Source organism: Eptatretus burgeri, chromosome 8 (genome assembly GCF_056783735.1).
Source record: "Eptatretus burgeri isolate ZD-2024b chromosome 8, Ebu_testis_v1, whole genome shotgun sequence".
NCBI lineage: Eukaryota > Metazoa > Chordata > Myxini > Myxiniformes > Myxinidae > Eptatretus > Eptatretus burgeri.
Window position 1 is genome coordinate 103,576,240 of NC_140968.1, and position 17,566 is coordinate 103,593,805.

A 17,566-nucleotide genomic window follows, 5' to 3' on the forward strand; every position below is an offset into this window, starting at 1 on the left:
TCCTGGATACTGTCTTTCCCATTTGTACAAATGGAGAGGATTCTGGCAAACCTCAACTCTGATTCTGCGACAGGCCCAGACAGCATCAGTGCGTGTCTGAAAAATCTGCTCTGCTGCTCTTGCTCATCCTCGTTCTGCTCTGTTCACTCAATCATTCTCTCTGGGGCAGTTCCCATCTGCCTGGCAGTTAGCCAACATTGTTGCAATACACAAACACGGTGCAAAAACGGATCCTCTTAATGACAGGCCTATGAGTTTTCTTCCCATCATAAGCAAGGGCCTGATCTCAGATCATCAAGTTTGGTTTCAGACCTGTTGATTCTACCTGGTACATGCAAACTTCTACTCTCGCAACAATGGATGAAAGCCCTCATTCTCAGACATGAGATCAGGGCCAACTCTCTAGACGTATATCAAGCACTTTAAACAGTTTGGCATCCCGCATTGATATCCAAACTCTCTGATTATGACATCCAAGGCCACCACCTCTTGTGGATCACTGACTTCCACGACTCCCGTAGTCAGCATGTGGACCTTAATGGGATCCTCTCATCCCCTCTCCCTGTTAAGGCTGGAGTGCCCTGAGGCAGTGTCTTGAGGCCCAGTCTTGTTCCTCATCTTCATCAATTATCTTTCTGATTCCCTGGGAAATGCTGCTAATGTATTTGCTGATGATTCCACCCTCTGCCATATCATTTCTCATCCTTCAGACAGGTAGGTTAGCAGCCTCTTCCTTCTCTGCAGACCTTGATAGAATCAAGAACTGATCCAACCCTTGGAATATGCATTTCAAACCCCGACAAATCACACACACACACACACACACACACACACACACACACACACACACACACACACACACACACACACACACCATCTCTCCGAAAGGACCGTCTGGCAAACCATCCCATCCACTTCCCAAACAAACCACTTGAAGAGGTTGTCACTCAAATCTTTGGGCCTCTCCATCAGCCATGATCTTTCTTGGGCAGCCCATTTTTCCAAGATGGTCTCCAAAGCCAGCCACCAACTGGGCATCCTTCATCATGCAACGTCTTTCCTCTTCAGCACAATTCTTCCCCCCAAGGCTTCAACACAGCTGTTCACCACTACCTCAGATCTCACTTATACCCTGTTGTTGGTGTTTCCCTCTTTCAATTTTGTTCCCTTGCATTCTGCTTCAACTCTTCCACGAGCCTCAATCATTCAGACAAAGTAAAAAAACAAACAAAAAATAACATTGATCTTGATATGCTAATATATGCCATTGATCATGGGGAGCAAGGAGATGCTGACATCAAGCATTAACCCTTCGTTAGAGCAATTTTCTTCCAAAGAAAGGTTAACGCCCAATCATAAATAAACGATCAGTTCATACCCTCCATCATTTTGCTCTTCGATAAGACTCAATCCTATAGTGGAAAATAAGTAAATAAAATCAAGTACCGTTCATTATAAAATATGGTTTAGCATTGTTCACTACCCACTATGATTGGACGGAAACAAAAGAAAATATTCAGTCATTTGAGCAGTTTATGTCTCCATGACAACATAACACTTGGAAGTGCATGTTACAAAGCCTGTCAAGCTCCAATTATTGATGGGATGTTATTGTGAGAAGAAAACAGACATTTGTTATGCAATAAATTAGACACACCCATCCCCAGGAGGCCACAAAAGGTTCGGTCCCAGGACAATGGCCAGGTTGCTTGGTGACATCTTGTTCATATCTTGGGACTGGCACAGACGAGACAGGAACTTGACGAGGTACCTGGAAGAACAGGGGAAACTGAGTCACATACGTATGACAAGACAATAGAAAACAATATCAAACGAGGACTTTGGTGTAAACTCGACCAGACAAAACAAGTGCTTTTTGTGTGTTGCTTTGCATATTTTGTGGGCGTGATTGTGTCGGGGCTTGGGGGTTTGTATTTATAAAGCTGTATTTGTGTTCATAACTGATTTAGTGGGTATTTGTGTTAGTTTATTGAAAAAAGCAGGGGAGGCCTCATGTTAAGTTGAGCATTTAAGTCAGTTGGGGCCTTGGGGGTATGAGGGTGAAAAAGGGTAAAAACAAAGACCGAAGGAAACAAGAAGAGGGGTTCATAAAATGTGACAGATACTCAATGTGGGCCATATCAACAATTGAGGAAGCAGAGAGTTGTTACTGTTGTAGGAAGTGTGAGGAAATAGCCCATGTGAGGATAGTTATTATGATGTTGAAAGAATGGATATAAAATTTGTAGCAAGATGCAGAATGTGAGAAATTTGCAGATAATAGATGGTTACAGTTGTGGAGTGGGGTTGCTGAGGATACTGCAAGTGGTGACGGTGCAGCGGGAGCGGGCAGCGGTGTCAGCGCAGCGGGAGCGGGCGGCAATGATGGCGCAGCGGGAGCGGGCGGCGGCGACGGCGCAGCGGCGACGGCGCAGCGGGAGCGGGCGGCGGCGACGGCGCAGCGGGAGCGGGCGGCGGCGACGGCGCAGCGGGAGCGGGCGGCGGCGCAGCGGGAGCGGGCGGCGGCGCAGCGGGAGCGGGCGGCGGCGCAGCGGGAGCGGGCGACGGCGCAGCGGGAGCGGGCGACGGCGCAGCGGGAGTGGGCGACGGCGCAGCGGGAACGGGCGGCGGCGCAACATGAGCGGGCGGCGGCGACGGTGCAGCGGGAGCGGGCGGCGGGGACGGTGCAGCGGGAGCGGGCGGCGGGGACGGTGCAGCGGGAGCGGGCGGCGGGGACGGTGCAGCGGGAGCGGGCGGCGGGGACGGTGCAGCGGGAGCAGGCAGTGGTGAAGGTGCAGCAATAGAGATTGGTAGAAATGAGGTATGGGAGACAGTTTTTGTGGGTGATGAGACTACTAAATATGTAGATTCTTCATTCTGCAGGAAGGATTGTAGAATTATGTGCAGTTTTGAAGGAGTAGGAGTTAGGGACATTGAAGGAAGGACAAACGACATCGTATCGGGTCACGGTAGGAGGAAGTTGGTTGTGGTACACCTCAGAGCAAATGATTTAAGGAAAGTTTACTCAGAGATTTTGAAAAATAGATTCAGGATATTGGGTAGCGGCTGAAAGCAAAGGGTTGTGAGGTCATGTTTTCTGGGATTCTCCCAAGATTCGGAAATGAAATATAAATTATGAGCAGAACGATAGATGTCAACCAATGGCTGAAAGAATGGTGTAGGGACGAAGGTTTTGCATTTAAGAAGCAGTGGGAATCATTTCAGGGACAAAGGAAGTGTTTCCAGAATGATGGCCAGATGCTAAATATGTAGAAAAGGCACAGCAAGGTTGGCAGTGGGAATTGAGGAACGAATTCAGGCATTTTTGACATCTCCACCCAAAGATAGTGCCCCATCCCTACTCCCCCCTCCCCAATCCTCCAACACCCCAACATCATCTCACCCACCACTTACTCTGACCTCCAAATCCCATATTACTCTTCCACCTCATCTTGTTAAATTTCCCTCAAGAGCATTCTCCCACTCCCACCCCTGCTCCATCCACTCTATCCTCACTTCACTTCCTCTTCTCAAAGATCAATATTTCCCCCATTTAGCCCCACCCCACCACTCTTGAGGATATATTATACTAATGTCAATCTCTCTCCCACCCACCCCGGCTTTTTCGTGCAGTGTTTAAGGCTCATGGAAGAGCATATACATATCAGACAAGGACATTAAACATTAGGATATCTGAAAGGATGGTGCCGAGGCAGTGCACTTGCTCTTGAGCTGTCAAGTCTTGGTTCGATTCCTGACCCAACTATAAATTCCCGAATTGGTGCTTCGCAGGAAGACCTTAATACCAAAATGTGCACCGTCCCTCGGATGGATGTTAAACTGGGCATCCCACCTACCAGCCTTAGTTTTAAGACATTAAATATCCCCTGGTGTCCCTTGTCAAGAATAGGTGAGTTTATAACTGGCACCCTGAGCAAATTACAAATTCCTACTCCAACCTAACCTCATTAGTGGCATACCCGTGTCGCCATGTGGAAATGATGGAAACTCACAACCACGTGTTTCGTAAGTTTGTAAGTTATTCTGTTTGTTATTTATATTCATGATTTCTAATCTAGAACCGATTACAAACATTTTATACTGGTTGACAGATTTGCATTAAAAAATGCTTTAAAAGAAACCTTTTAACCCCACACCAGTGGAGAAAAAGTTCAAACTGAATGTTACACAATAATTTATCCATGTTTTGTTGTCTCTGATGCATGTATCATGTAGGCTGAGGTGTCTTTGTAGTCTTAGATCTTTCTTATTATATAGTGAATAAGGTTCACAAAGTCTGGATATCAGAATATGTCAATTAAAAAGGTAAGCTCGAGTGAGTTACCTGGTTTATCCACAGCATTAACCATTGTTGTATTGTCTTTGATTGCGATTATGCACCACTTCCTGGGATCAAAGGTCATCATTTCCGATTTGGCTGCTTCAGAGGGAAAAAGCACAACTGCCGATTCAGCAGGTAGAGTTTGCAGTCCTAACTTAAACACCATCACGTTTCACCCAATTGAAGGTGTTTAGCAACATAACGGAACATGGTTCGAGTGCATGGCATTTTGTGTATCACTTTTGCCTGATCCCCGCTTTGCTTGCAATACAAACGATTCCCTTAATGATTGGTGACGATAGTATAAAGGATGACCGTTTGGTTAAATGGTTGAAGGTGCTTCTTTCTCCACTGGCTACTATGTGCGTTTGATTGTCCTGACTTCTCCCTCACTCCAACACACAATTGGCAAGTGTTGTGACTTGGCCAAACACCCATCAACATGGGTTGAGAGAGAGGCCTTCGTCCTACAGTCGATTTGAACCGGCCGTTTTTTCTTAGGAGGAGTCAAGGTTGTTAATACAATATTTATATTTTAAAGATAGTGGGAAAGAAATAGGTATTCATAGCAAGGACCAAAAGGCAAAACAAAGGACTAAAAATGAGATAATATCATTTTCGGCTGAGGCCTTAGAAGAAGATTCAGCCCTGACAAATTATTTTACAGGTCGATGGTTGATGGAACAAATGCACTACAAGTATAACATCAAACAATTAAATACAATAATACATGAAATAATTTTTCATGGCAATATAACATTTAACATAGTAGAGCACATAGAATGATTTGTGCCAAATCGGTAAACTGTACCTTAGGTTGTCTTCATTGGCTTTGGGAAGCTTCTCGATCACAGCTTTTAATTCCTGCACGCGCTGGTCCATGTCCTGGAAACTGCAGGGAGATGCATGTAAATAATCCGTGTTGGGGGCAAGTGGCAGGCACGTTGTTTTGCAATTCAAACAATGGTATTACGAGCAAAGATACCAACTTACAAATGTAAATAATGAATTTATTGATCATCAACGGTGTGCGGACGTGCAAACCCTGAGAGTGCAAAACTTGGGTCACAACTAAAAGCTTCGAGAGGGAACTTCAATAAATGCTCTTCCAAAGTACCGCTTGGCGAATGCCACTCATGAAAACAAGTCGACTTTCATGCATGCTTCAACTGAGTGAGCCACTCGTAGCAACCACAAGGTAGCTTTCTTAAGAAACCCAATAAAATATTACTGTTGGTCATAACAAATCAGAATGAGACAGAAAAGTCAAGTTCAATCATGCAAGCAGCAACAAGAAAAACAGCACTTGTAGTTGACCGGGGCAGCTCGAGCAGGGCAGAAATTTGATGAACTGACTTGTTGGAAAGGTGGCATCCTAAAGGTGGCATCCGAAAGCCAGATGCCACCTGGGCATCCTCTGTCGTACAAAGTCCTTCCTTGGCACACCTGAACACCTATCCACTGACGAGGCCTTCGCCCACACCTTGACGGAGTACTGCTCTCCTCGCTGGACTGGCTCTCCTGCCTCACACCTTGCCCAGCTTGAGAGCATGGAAACCAGGGAGATCATTGGAATCTCCTGCGCTGAAGCTCAGTTTATGGGCCTATCACTTTCCCTTCACAAACAGGTCAGTGGTCTGTCTTCTACCACCTCTTCTCTGGACTTACACCCTCTACTCTTTCCATGCTCCCCCCCCCCACCTCTTCCCCTGGCACCCCCCAGGATCCTTCACGACACACACGGTCCACCAAAAATCCCATTCTGGTGAAACTGCCGAAATCCAGGATCACTGCTCACCTCCACTAATCCGTTTCTCTTTTTTCCACGTGTGGAACCAACTTCCACATCCTCTTCAATCTCATAACCCCCAGGCACAGTGTGACCACTCCTCATTTTCATAAATGCCAAGGTGAGCCAATGAAAAAAAGCCAAGAACTCACAAGGTTTCGGAAAAGCGATGATAATAGAAAACCTATACGCCAAGAAAACCTATAGAAAATCAAGACGCCAAGGTGAACAACGAATAGCCAAGATCTTGTGAAAAAAGCCAAGGAGTGGTCACACTGTCCCCAGGCCTTCAAAAGACCTATTCACCACCATTTCAGATCATCCCCCAATCCAAAACCATGATGTTTTTCCACCCTCGCTAACCTCAAAAGCTCACCCAACCAAAGTCATTCTCCTTCCAAACTTCCAGTTTTTGGTTCACGAACGCCAGCCAGAGTGACCACTATATTCGTTATGTCTGTGTGTGTCTGTCTGTCTGTGCGTCTGTCTGTCCAGAACATAACTCCGTGGACTTTGATCCGATCTTGATGAAACTTGGTTATGTGTTAGGGAAAGAATACTGGTTCTGGCTCACTTTTCCCCATGTAAATGAATGGGGGATTTTCAGCCATGAAATTTTTCTTTTTTTTCCCCTAAAAAAATAAATCCCCTTTTTAGCCCAAGGTATATTTATTTGTCTCCCCTTTTTAACCTGGAGCCTGGTGTTGGCTTAGTGGTTAGGGTGGCGGCTTGGGATCCCAGGGTCCTGAGTTCAAATCCCGTTGGCTGCTGAATTAGCTGAATTAACACCAGGGGGTTGACTCAGCCTGCCATCCTTCCGAGGTCGGCGAAATGAGTGCCAGTGTACTGGTCCCGGTGTTTGCCCCGGTTAGAATAGGTGTACCATATCCCTGTGTGTCGTAGGAGGCGACCAGGGTTGGCGTCAGGAAGGGCATCCGGCCATAAAACATTGCCTCAAGAAAAAGCCAAACCCCTGCACAGCAGGGAAAAAATGGCTGTAAAAACGGTCATTTTTTTATTTCCCCTTTTAACCTCGGGGCTCTCTATTCAAATAGCACATACAACAAGATAAAGATTTGTTAAAGGTGATTCTAAAGAAATATCTGAAACGTCGAAGCCTCGGGGCACTCTCTATTCAAATAACCCATACAACAAGATAAAGATTTGTTAAAGGTGATTCTAAAGAAATATCTGAAACGTCTAAGCCCCGGGACACTCTTTATCAAATAACCCATACAACAAGATAAAGATTTGTTGAAGGTGATTCTGAAGAAATATCTGAAACGTCTAAGCCTCGGGGCACTCTTTATCAAATAACCAATGCATATTGTTTAGCTCACTCATTGAACCTATAAACATTTGTTCATTCTCAAATTCCTTCAATAGTTTAATTTTCTTTGCACAATAATCCCCATCTAAAATATTGAAAAACAAAACATTTGAATCTTTATATTTTTTAAGATACCCCTTTTGTGCCATTACGAAATGATAAACTTCTCTTAATGATCTCATCTGGCCACCGCCCGAGTTGCAAATCATTTTTGTACATAAACCATGCCATAAAAAAAGTTTTGTTTCAAATGTTTTCAGTTCATGCCGTGAAAATGAGGAAGTGTTTTTTTTTGACACGGGCGTGCTGTGTGAATGAGGAAGTGGTTTTGGACTGTCATGCTCTGAAAAAATAGGAACTATTCTGTGAGACAAGGTCTCGTGTTTATATTTTATCTCAGAACACGAACTGAAAACATTTGAATCAAAACTTTTATGGCGTGGTTTATGTACAAAAATGATTTGCAACTCGGGCGGTGGCCAGATGAGATCATTAAGAGAAGCTTGTCATTTCCTGTGCCCACACCCAATGATTAAGCAATCTCCTCATCGTTGCTTTATAAGTGATTCGCCAGACAAAGTTTCTGCCAGACGGGATTTTCATTTTTACAACTGGGGCATGGACGATCTTTCTTCCGATGAAGACAACAGCCCACTACAGAGTTGGTAAGTTTGTGTATGATTTTCTCTTTGAACGATGAAGCAAATGATTATTAATTAAATCATGATAATTCTGATATATATATTTTTTCCCTGACAGGGCATTGGAAGAAATTGAGTTTACATATCACGACGTGGTTCATGAAATTAATACTCTTATTGAAGAGATCAATGATTTTAGAAGAGAATTGAAAGACATTTACAATGAGTGGCACGAAGTCTTATCACGTCCTCTCATCTCGAAGGAATTAAACCAATGGTGAGACACGTGTGTGTGTGTGTCTCTCTCTCTGTCTGTCTTTCTACCTACCTCTCTCTGCTCTTATTGAAGAGGTCAATGATTTATAATGACTGGTCTCTGATCTCGAATGAATTAAACCAATGGTGAGGCACGTGTGTGTGTGTCTATGTGTGTGTGTATGTGTGTGTGTGTTGCTTTCCCTGTCTGTCTCTTCATCTATACCCTTGACTTATTATTTTTTTTTTCAGCACTATCGCACAACATCAGCTGTTGAAGCAATCTTGTACAACACATGATTTTCTGGAGGTAAATATTTCTGAATTATTATTAATATCACTCTCTCTTTAGAATGTCGCCTTATGTTGGTTGCATCATTAGTTTGGACGTGGTTTTGTCAGTACACTGGAATTCATTTTATTGACCTTGAAAGGATGACAGGCTCCTGGTGTGTTAATTCAGTGGTCAACGAGGCTTACTCATATTACCATGTAATTATCTTTATAAAACCTAATTATTATCCACTTTTTGTTTCAAAACAGAATATGGTGTCTGAGTTTCGAAATCACAAGACATCTGAAGAAGATTGCTGGGAAAGATTATACATTCTCGCAAATGAATATTTAATATTTTCAATATTAATAAATTATATTTGTTTTGTTTACAATTACTTGATTCTGAATTACAAGAAAAGAATAAAAGAGATGTAATGGGAGGGGGGGTTGGGGGAGGGGGGTAGGTGCGCTCCCCAATGACCCATCACCCCCTCATCCCATCCCTCCCCTCCCCATGTGTGTGTGTGGGGAAGGGTGGGGGTGGGATGAGGGAGGTGGTGGGTCAAAGGTGGGGCGCACAGGGGGATGAGGGGGTGGGGCTTGTGTGGGCGGGGCTTGTGTGGGCGGGGCTTCGGTGGGGCTTGTGTGGGGGGTGTGTGGGAGGGGCTTGTGTGGGCGGGGTGTGTGTGGGTGGGGCTTGTGTGGGTGGGGCTTGTGTGGGCGGGGTTTATGTGGGTGGAGCTTGTGTGGGAGGGGTTTATGTGGACAGCGTTTATGTGTGTGGAGTTTTTGTGTGGAGCTTGAGTAGGCAGGGCTTATGTGGGAGGGGTTTATGTGGGTGGAGCTTGTGTGGGAGGGGTGAATGTGGATGAGGCTTATGTGGATGAGGTTTGTGTGGATAAATGGATGGGTGGAGAGATGGGGGGATGGGTGGATGAGTGGAGCTTGTGTGGATGGGTGGATAATTTTTTAATTAAATAAACATGTTGTGTGTGGGGGGAACTAATTAACTAATCACTAATTATGTGAATATGATGAATATGGGTGGAGCTTGTGTGGGGTTTGTGTGTGTGGAGCTTGTGTGGAGTTTTTGTGTGGAGCTTGTGTGGAGCTTGTGTGGGGTTTGTGTGGGGTTTGTGTGGGCGGGGCTTCGGTGGGAGGGGCGTGTGTGGGCGGAGTCAAAAAGGGGCGGAGTCAAATAATTTTTTTTACAACAGGAAACCAATAAAATTTCTTTTGAATTTCTAAAAGAGCCTTACCTTTTCTTAACTTTATAATTTTTTCATTATTTAACATTCTAATTAAATCTAAAGTTGTTGGTTTATCAACATCAGCATAATGCCAATCTTTTATTGAAAATACCTCATTCTTATGTTGTAGAACATATTTATTAAAATACCGAATACCCTTTTCTTGAAGGTATGCTTGGACACAGAAATGATAATTTTCTTGAAGCCTTCTTGCTGTCATTTATGTATTAGAAATATATGTTAGAATAATATTATGGCACGAAACACCTCCCCATCTTCCCATAGTTCAATCATTTTGTATTTCCTTACTTATTACATATAATCCTGTTTTTTTCTGTTTTCATGAGATAAACAAGGGCAAAACCATTATTATATTTATGAGACTTCCGGTTCCGGAATTCATTTGTTTATTAAATTTAATATTTACCGGAATATAACAAACCGGAATATTTACCCTTATTAAATTCATTTATTTGTTGTTTACTAATCGTGGCCCCACAAAACTCATTCTCGATACCAAGTGGATAATATTCTTCCTTACGAGACTGATTTAATTGTTCCAGGTCTTCGAGGTTAATTTTAAATGACCAATTATACCCTAAATCATTCATATCATACCCCCATTGTTCTATTCTCATACAAACGATACGCCCTTCTTTATAAAAATTAATTTTAATTCGAACTGTGAATTCTGTATGACCTGGAGATAATATCAACACTTCTGTATCTTTGGAATACACGGCTGTTTTATTTAAGGATATATATTGTGATAAATCGCTTAATCTCACCAAGTCATTCGCGTCAGTCGGGCTTGGATAATTTTTTAATTTATAAGCATTTTTCATGTTAATATTTTTGGTTATATTATATTTATGTCATTCAGCCTGTGCCTTTGTGTAATAATTTGATGAATCAATATCCAGTTCTTGAGATACACCAAAGATAGAACCATCTTTACCAACATAAGTCATTTATATGAGATTAAAAATAATAGCATAAAATTTTTTATTTTTGTTGACTTGAAATAACACATATAGGCATAATTGGCCACAACACTTGGAATTTAATTCTTGGACTTGAAATGTTTGATAAACACCATTCTGTTAGAATTTTATAACTTCAACAGATGGTGGAAGGCCAAAACTACCAAAATAATATTTGTCTTGACTATTAAAAATACAAACCCAATGAGAACCGTTCCCATTATTATCTTCTAAGTTCATAATAATATTCTTTGTATGTTTCGGCACATTTGTTAATTCAGCTCTCATACAAATAACCACATTATGAATTTTTAATTTCTTACAATATTTGTCAAGTTGTAAATTTGATGTTGTATTCTTTCCAAATTTTTCCAACCACTCATCAATGCTCATTTATTTATTAGAAAGATATAATCCATTACCTCTTTTCGTTAATTTTACACCTGCTTGTGCAATAGAAGAAAGCATATCTCCAACTAACAATCTCGCTTTATCAGGCAGACCTTCAAGTTTTTCAGCAAAATCTACAATTACGCCACTTCCACTAATTTGTTTCTCCAACTCTTTGTTATGTCTTTCCAATTCTTTTTGAGCCTGGAGTTGAGCCTTCCTTTCGTTGGCAGTTTTCACCGCTGTTGAAATACCACCCGTCAATGCTCCAACCGCACTTAAACCAGCAAATAAAGGAATTAGAAATGGGAGAAATCCTCCACTCGTCTCTCTTATTGAATATTTTTTCAACATTGGTTTTGTCATTTTAATTTTAAGTGAGCCAGTGTCATTCAAGATTTTAACCTGTTCTCTTGTGAGCAAAACATCAATTCTTACTGCTCCTTTTCTCTGAATTGTATTCACGTTAATCGTACAAGGCTTTTGATTTTGAACACAAGATGATAGTTTATGAAGATTGATTTGATTAACATATACCCCAGTTGGTACTTTGCCACTCATTTATTTAACAAAAAATTATGTGAGACTAATCATCACACCATTATCTGTATTAATCTGCAATTCTGTTTCTTCCAAAAGCAAACAATATGTATCAACTTCTTCACTCTCTCCTCTTTCAATGTATAGGGAAGTATCCACTCGATTAGACTTTATAGTTTCCTTTTGAGCGCTCAGGTCAAACGCATAGATTGTATACAAACCTTTAAATGCTGTCATATCCAAAATAGGTTCTTTATTTCCATTACTTTCACACACCTTTTGGTAAGACTTGTATGCTTCAGCAAAATCATTTTTTTCCCAATTAATTTCCAATCTATCTCGTGGGTAAAATGTTCCATCTAGAGAAACGCGAAGTTGTTTCACCTTAGCATTATCACTCAATGCATTATTCTTATCAGTCGCAGTATCACCATCTGGCTTTTTAAAAATGATCCACAGATATCGTGGCTTTCCTTCCAGAACACCCAAATTCCACGTGTAAGTAGTTTGATTGAGTTTAACGTGTTGACATCTTCTTTTGAGGTATGATACACTGAGTGGTTTCTTTGAGTTAAGTCTTCGATTCAACATCTCTTCTGTTTTAAGATTAGGAGTATATTCACTGATATACCAACTCATCTCCTCAATTACAAATTTATTCTGTTCACCAAAAGCACTACCAACACCAAAAAGCAATCGATTTTCATTATCATTCCTCTGTAGTTGAAATCTAATTTTAAGACCATACAGAACTTTATCATGATCACAAAATCCAAATATACCTTTAAGAGGAACTGCCACAGTAAAACTATTTTCTGCTTTTGTATCATCATTATACATTCCTTTCCTTTGAGTATATCCAGGGTCTGTGTTTGTTCCCGTTGACATATCAGGAATAAAACCTTCGGCAGACCCCTTTCCCATTCTATCACTAAATGTCTTCTTCTTCTTCTTTCGGCTGCTCCCGTTCGGGGTCGCCACAGCGGATCATCCATATGATCCGCATAGTGATTTGGCACATGTTTTACGCCGGATGCCCTTCCTGACGCAACCCTGGTCGCCTCTGACGACAGGGATATGGTACACCTATTTTAACCGGGGTATACACCGGCCCAGTACACTGGTACTCATTTCACCGACCTCGGAAGGATGACAGGCTGAGTCAACCCCCTGGTGTATTAATTCAGTGGCTCAACGGGGCTTGAACTCGGGACCTTTTGGATCCCAAGCCACTGCCCTAACCACTGCGCCAACACCAGGCTCATTCTATCACTGAATGTATAGAGTGTAAATTTTATCATTTCAGATACAGCAGAGACATAATCAACCGCTTCAACTTCTTGTGTTCCAATATACAAACGCACACTATCAAACATTTTCCAGAAGAAATCATTTACAAGTGTAGCGTTTGTGTTATTCCCAGCTTTAGTGAATTTAAATTTACACAACAAGAAACTTTCGGAGAGATTCAAATAGGTTTGTTGATTATTTATTTCAAAACTTTTTGTACCATTCGTATTCCAGTCTGTTCCAGTTATTGCATTTACCTTGAAGTAATCTTCTTTTTTAGTGGAGTTTGAGATAATAATAGTGTCATCCAAATCATAGATACTATCAATTGCTTCCATACTTGTATTTATTTAGGAAAAAAGATGTTAAAACTTTTGAAACCCTGATCCAAGTATTTGAATTATTTTCTGTCGTTCTTGGGGGGACAACTGAGTTTTGCCTTTCTTAATTTCTTTTATTGCTTGTAATTTATGAGATTCCTTCTGAGCATCTTTTATACTCTTTACAGCACCTGCTACATTTCCCACAGCAGAAGCAGTTGAACCAATTAGATCTTTATGTTTAAGAATAGTTGAACCAATACCCATGAGAGTATCAATTATCCCATCTCCTCTAAATTGATGTCCAACACCCCTTTGTCTCTTAGGTTTATAGTATCCTCTACCAAGATACATACCTTCACCCTTGTAGTATGGGGAAAGGAACATCCCATCCCCTGTAATTATTTTATATTTTCCCAACTCGTATTTCCTCACAATAACCATCGTATTTATTTATTGGAAAACTTCACGTAGGTGAATTCTGCTGGATATAACTTCTCCATTAAAAGAAATCACACGATTATCTTGGTCGGTTATCCTAAAATTTACTCTGTGTATGGTTTTTCCTGACACAGGTCGATAAACCAAATTTTTGGGTTCCATATTGAATTTATAACCAATTGGGGTTGAGTATGCGCTGAATGAAAATATTGTATTTGTTTTTTTCCCATCATTATAAGCACCATCAATCAAATCACAGTGAATTAACACCGAATTTATTCCTGAGGATATTTGAATGACATTATCACTGTAAAACGTCCCATTAGTTTCAATCTTTTTTGAGGAGAAACCCAATAACTCTCTAAATGAATTATCAATTGTGAAATCAACCTTGTAGTTATTTTTAACTTTAATCGTTGATTTTGAAGTATGTTTTTGAATGTTTATAACAATATTTTTTGGTTCATCACCCTGTTCTTTTATAAGACGAGCAATTTCGGAAGATATTTGAGAAATCTCACATGCTCTGGGTGAGACTGTTATCGTTTTGTATCCACTTCCCGGATTATAACTAAACTTGTCATTTTTCTCGGTTATAATAAATAAGGTATTATAAGTTTCCATGGACAATAAAGATGCCTCATATTCTTTTGTTGTGTCAAGTTGTAGTGGGTATGGGAATGAAGATGTGTGGTCGCTTGTTGTGAAATTGAAACTAAGGATTGTGCTTCTCATCTTATTTAATATGAGATAAAATGTCTTTATATTGAGATTTATTAATTATTTTCATGTTCATCAACTGGTCTAAAATGGCTGATGCTTCATTAAAACAATTGTTATTTCCAGCCTTCTTACTGCCTAACAACAATAACAGTCTATTAACTAATTGCGATGGGTCATTTGGAAGAAAACTAACACCTGAACCAAGGATACTTAAAGCCTGAATAATGTGTTTCTCCTTCTCATTCTTCCTACTTTTACCAGAAAGAATAACCTTATAATTTAGAGTGTTCAGCAGATCAATATATACTCTATCATCATTATTTTCCATATCCAATGGTTTATCAATATACTTTGATTCATCCCTCACAGTTGAACCTTGTCTTCCATCTTTTGTGAGAAGAAACATTCATCTCGGAGTTAGTTTAACAGGGGGTTGAGCAGAACCCAAGAACCTTAATTCATCATTAAATATCAATACCTTTTCTTGAACAAGATGAAATATTGCTGATTGTTCTGTTGGAATGAGCCCTGCTTTGGTTTTTGAATCCGCTGAATATTCATTGTTTTGAACAGCATTCACAATATAATCAGGGGGTTGATTAATCTCTTCCAGTTGTTGAAATAATTCTTCATCATGATATTCTAATTCTCCAATATGCTCTAATTCTTCCTCCGTCATTTGACTGAAATCTTTTAACATTTGAAGTTTTTTAGGAGTATATTCTACTGTGGGAACTGTGGAAACATCTTTCATTTTTTCTTGGGAAGTTTTTAAAAGTGGTTTAAAAAATTTCTCTTGTTTTCTCTCAAATGCTTCTTCGCCCATTAGTTTCTGTCTGCGTTTCTTCTTTATGTCTTCCTGCTGTTTTACAACCTTTGAAACCAACTCTTGATGTTCCCTAAATCTTCTTGCTCTTTCTTTCGCATCCATTTATTTATTGAAAAATATCATTTAATATCTCATCTTGTTTCACAACAATATATTTATATTTTTCAGTCGTGTGTTTCATGTAATCCCCAAATTCCTTTTTACTACATAATGTAGAACAATTGTCTCTCCAAAAATTGTTTATATCTATTGAATTTAACTTGAATAAAATAAAAGTATTAGCATTGTTTCTGATGGAACGACGAGGAAGTTGAAAGTACGATTGACTAAGACAAATACAATTACAAGAAGAATGTCTCCCTCTTGTGTAGTAGCTGTCCATTACCGTTTGGTTTCTCTCATTAACACAATCATCAAAGATAACGAGGTTCTTTTTGGATTTATCCAACTCTTGGGGAGACGGTATATCATCCGTATTATCACTCAGAATACAAGTTATCAGTTTTGATTTCTTTTTACATCTCTGTGTATCACAAAATAGTTGTATTATATCTTCAATGTTAAAATCATTTAGGTTTTTTTGAAGTTTAAATAAACCGATTATATCTTCTTTTTGAAGACCAGCATTAAAACCTTATGAGAGTAGTTGATACTCTGGTTGAAAACTCGACTTTGTGAAAATTATTAAATTATCATAATCTAAAAAGTTGGGAGTGAGGAGCATCCTTCAAAGTAAGCAGGTTTTTCCACATCCACTTGAACCAACTATGAGGCATCTTAATGAATTTGGGAGATTTTTATGGTTGTCAAATTTTATCTTATTTTCCCAAATGGGTAAAAAATCATTCATTTATATATTTGGAAAACAGGTTATTTAATTTATTATTGGCTTTTTTCGAAATTCTATATTTTATCCTAAGTTCAGGTTTAATTTCAAGATAATCCATTATTTTATTTATACAATATCTTGTGTTGATATTTCCCTGAAAATCACATCCATGAATAATATATAACAACAATCCTTTGAACATTTCTCTAATATGTTCAGTTTCTTCCCTTGTAAGGAAAGGTGTGTTATCACCCTCGTACTTTACATTCATTTCTCTAATCAATCTTGTAAAGTAATTCATTTTTGGTGTAAATCTAAAATAATTATTTTCCTTTTTATATTTTTTATTATCATTAATTAGAAGATAATCACAGAATATACATTGTTTATAGGCTTTTGACTCTGTGTTTAATCCCCGTCTTTCACACGCAGGACAATTCTCAAATTTGTCATATGGAGAATCATGGAATTCAAGAGGCTCAAAATCGAGTAAACTATTCATATTTATAAAGTAAAACTTTACTTAAACTGAAATTCATCTTCGATATCATCTTCGATACTTTCAGAATCATCTATACTTTCATAACTATCATTTGAACACCAACTCTCGGTGCCATAACTATCGTTTGAATGCAAACTCTCAATATCATAATCACTCTCATAATCTTCAAAATCTTCAGTTGAATATTGACTCATTTAATTAGTAGAAAAAACATTACCATCGATATCGATATACATTTTTTCATTAACAGATTCAACTGCTACATTTTTTATATTAAAGGTAATTTTAAAATGATCCTTAACTACAACTGAACGAAATGTCATTTCACCTGATATATTAACATCCTTTATTTCATCAGGATTTATATCTTTAGGGTTGTTGAAAAAAATACAAATTTCTCCTTGCATATTACAGATGGTCTTGTCTTTTCTTTCTAAAGCTTCATCCATAAGGTTTTTATTTTTTGATACCTTTTCTTGTTTCATTGCTTTTTCTAGTTTTGAATATATTGCCAAAAGGAGAGGAGAAACTTTTGTTAGAGATACCTTAATTGATGTTCTTCCAGGTATACTAAAAGCCCTTCCACTGAAGTAAATTGAAGAACTCATCATATCCACCATAATTGTTTTTATCCAATAGTTGTTATATTTATCTTTGTTCAATTTTACATCCTTGACATATTTCTCAGCATCTTTAACAAATGAAGAGATTGATTGAAACTTGTCTTTTGTGTCTTGAAACATTGTATTTATTAAGTGAAAAAGTTGGAGGATAAAATGGTTTTAAGCACAGATTCACCTGTAAAATAAACAAAATTTTCATCAAGAAAATTTTAG

The 17,566-nt window shown here is 39.4% G+C and overlaps 1 protein-coding gene and 1 long non-coding RNA gene across 6 annotated transcripts in view; one reads left to right on the forward strand and one right to left on the reverse strand.

The window, feature by feature from the left end:
- Positions 1 to 17,566, reverse strand: part of LOC147022461 (rho GTPase-activating protein 44-like) — a 62,239-nt gene that overhangs the window by 21,329 nt on the left and 23,344 nt on the right. For all 5 annotated transcript variants that reach the window (XM_085893371.1, XM_085893368.1, XM_085893366.1 and 2 more), the window contains exons 3-4: positions 5,154 to 5,234; positions 1,658 to 1,771 (exon numbers count right to left, since the gene is read on the reverse strand). In XM_085893371.1, the coding sequence (XP_085749497.1) occupies positions 1,658 to 1,771; positions 5,154 to 5,234 (195 nt within the window). The remainder of the gene's footprint in view (positions 1 to 1,657; positions 1,772 to 5,153; positions 5,235 to 17,566) is intronic.
- LOC147022462 (uncharacterized) lies at positions 7,199 to 9,059 on the forward strand. Its single transcript, XR_015061261.1, has 3 exons — positions 7,199 to 8,379; positions 8,610 to 8,667; positions 8,901 to 9,059. It is a non-coding gene; the product is annotated as an uncharacterized LOC147022462 (long non-coding RNA).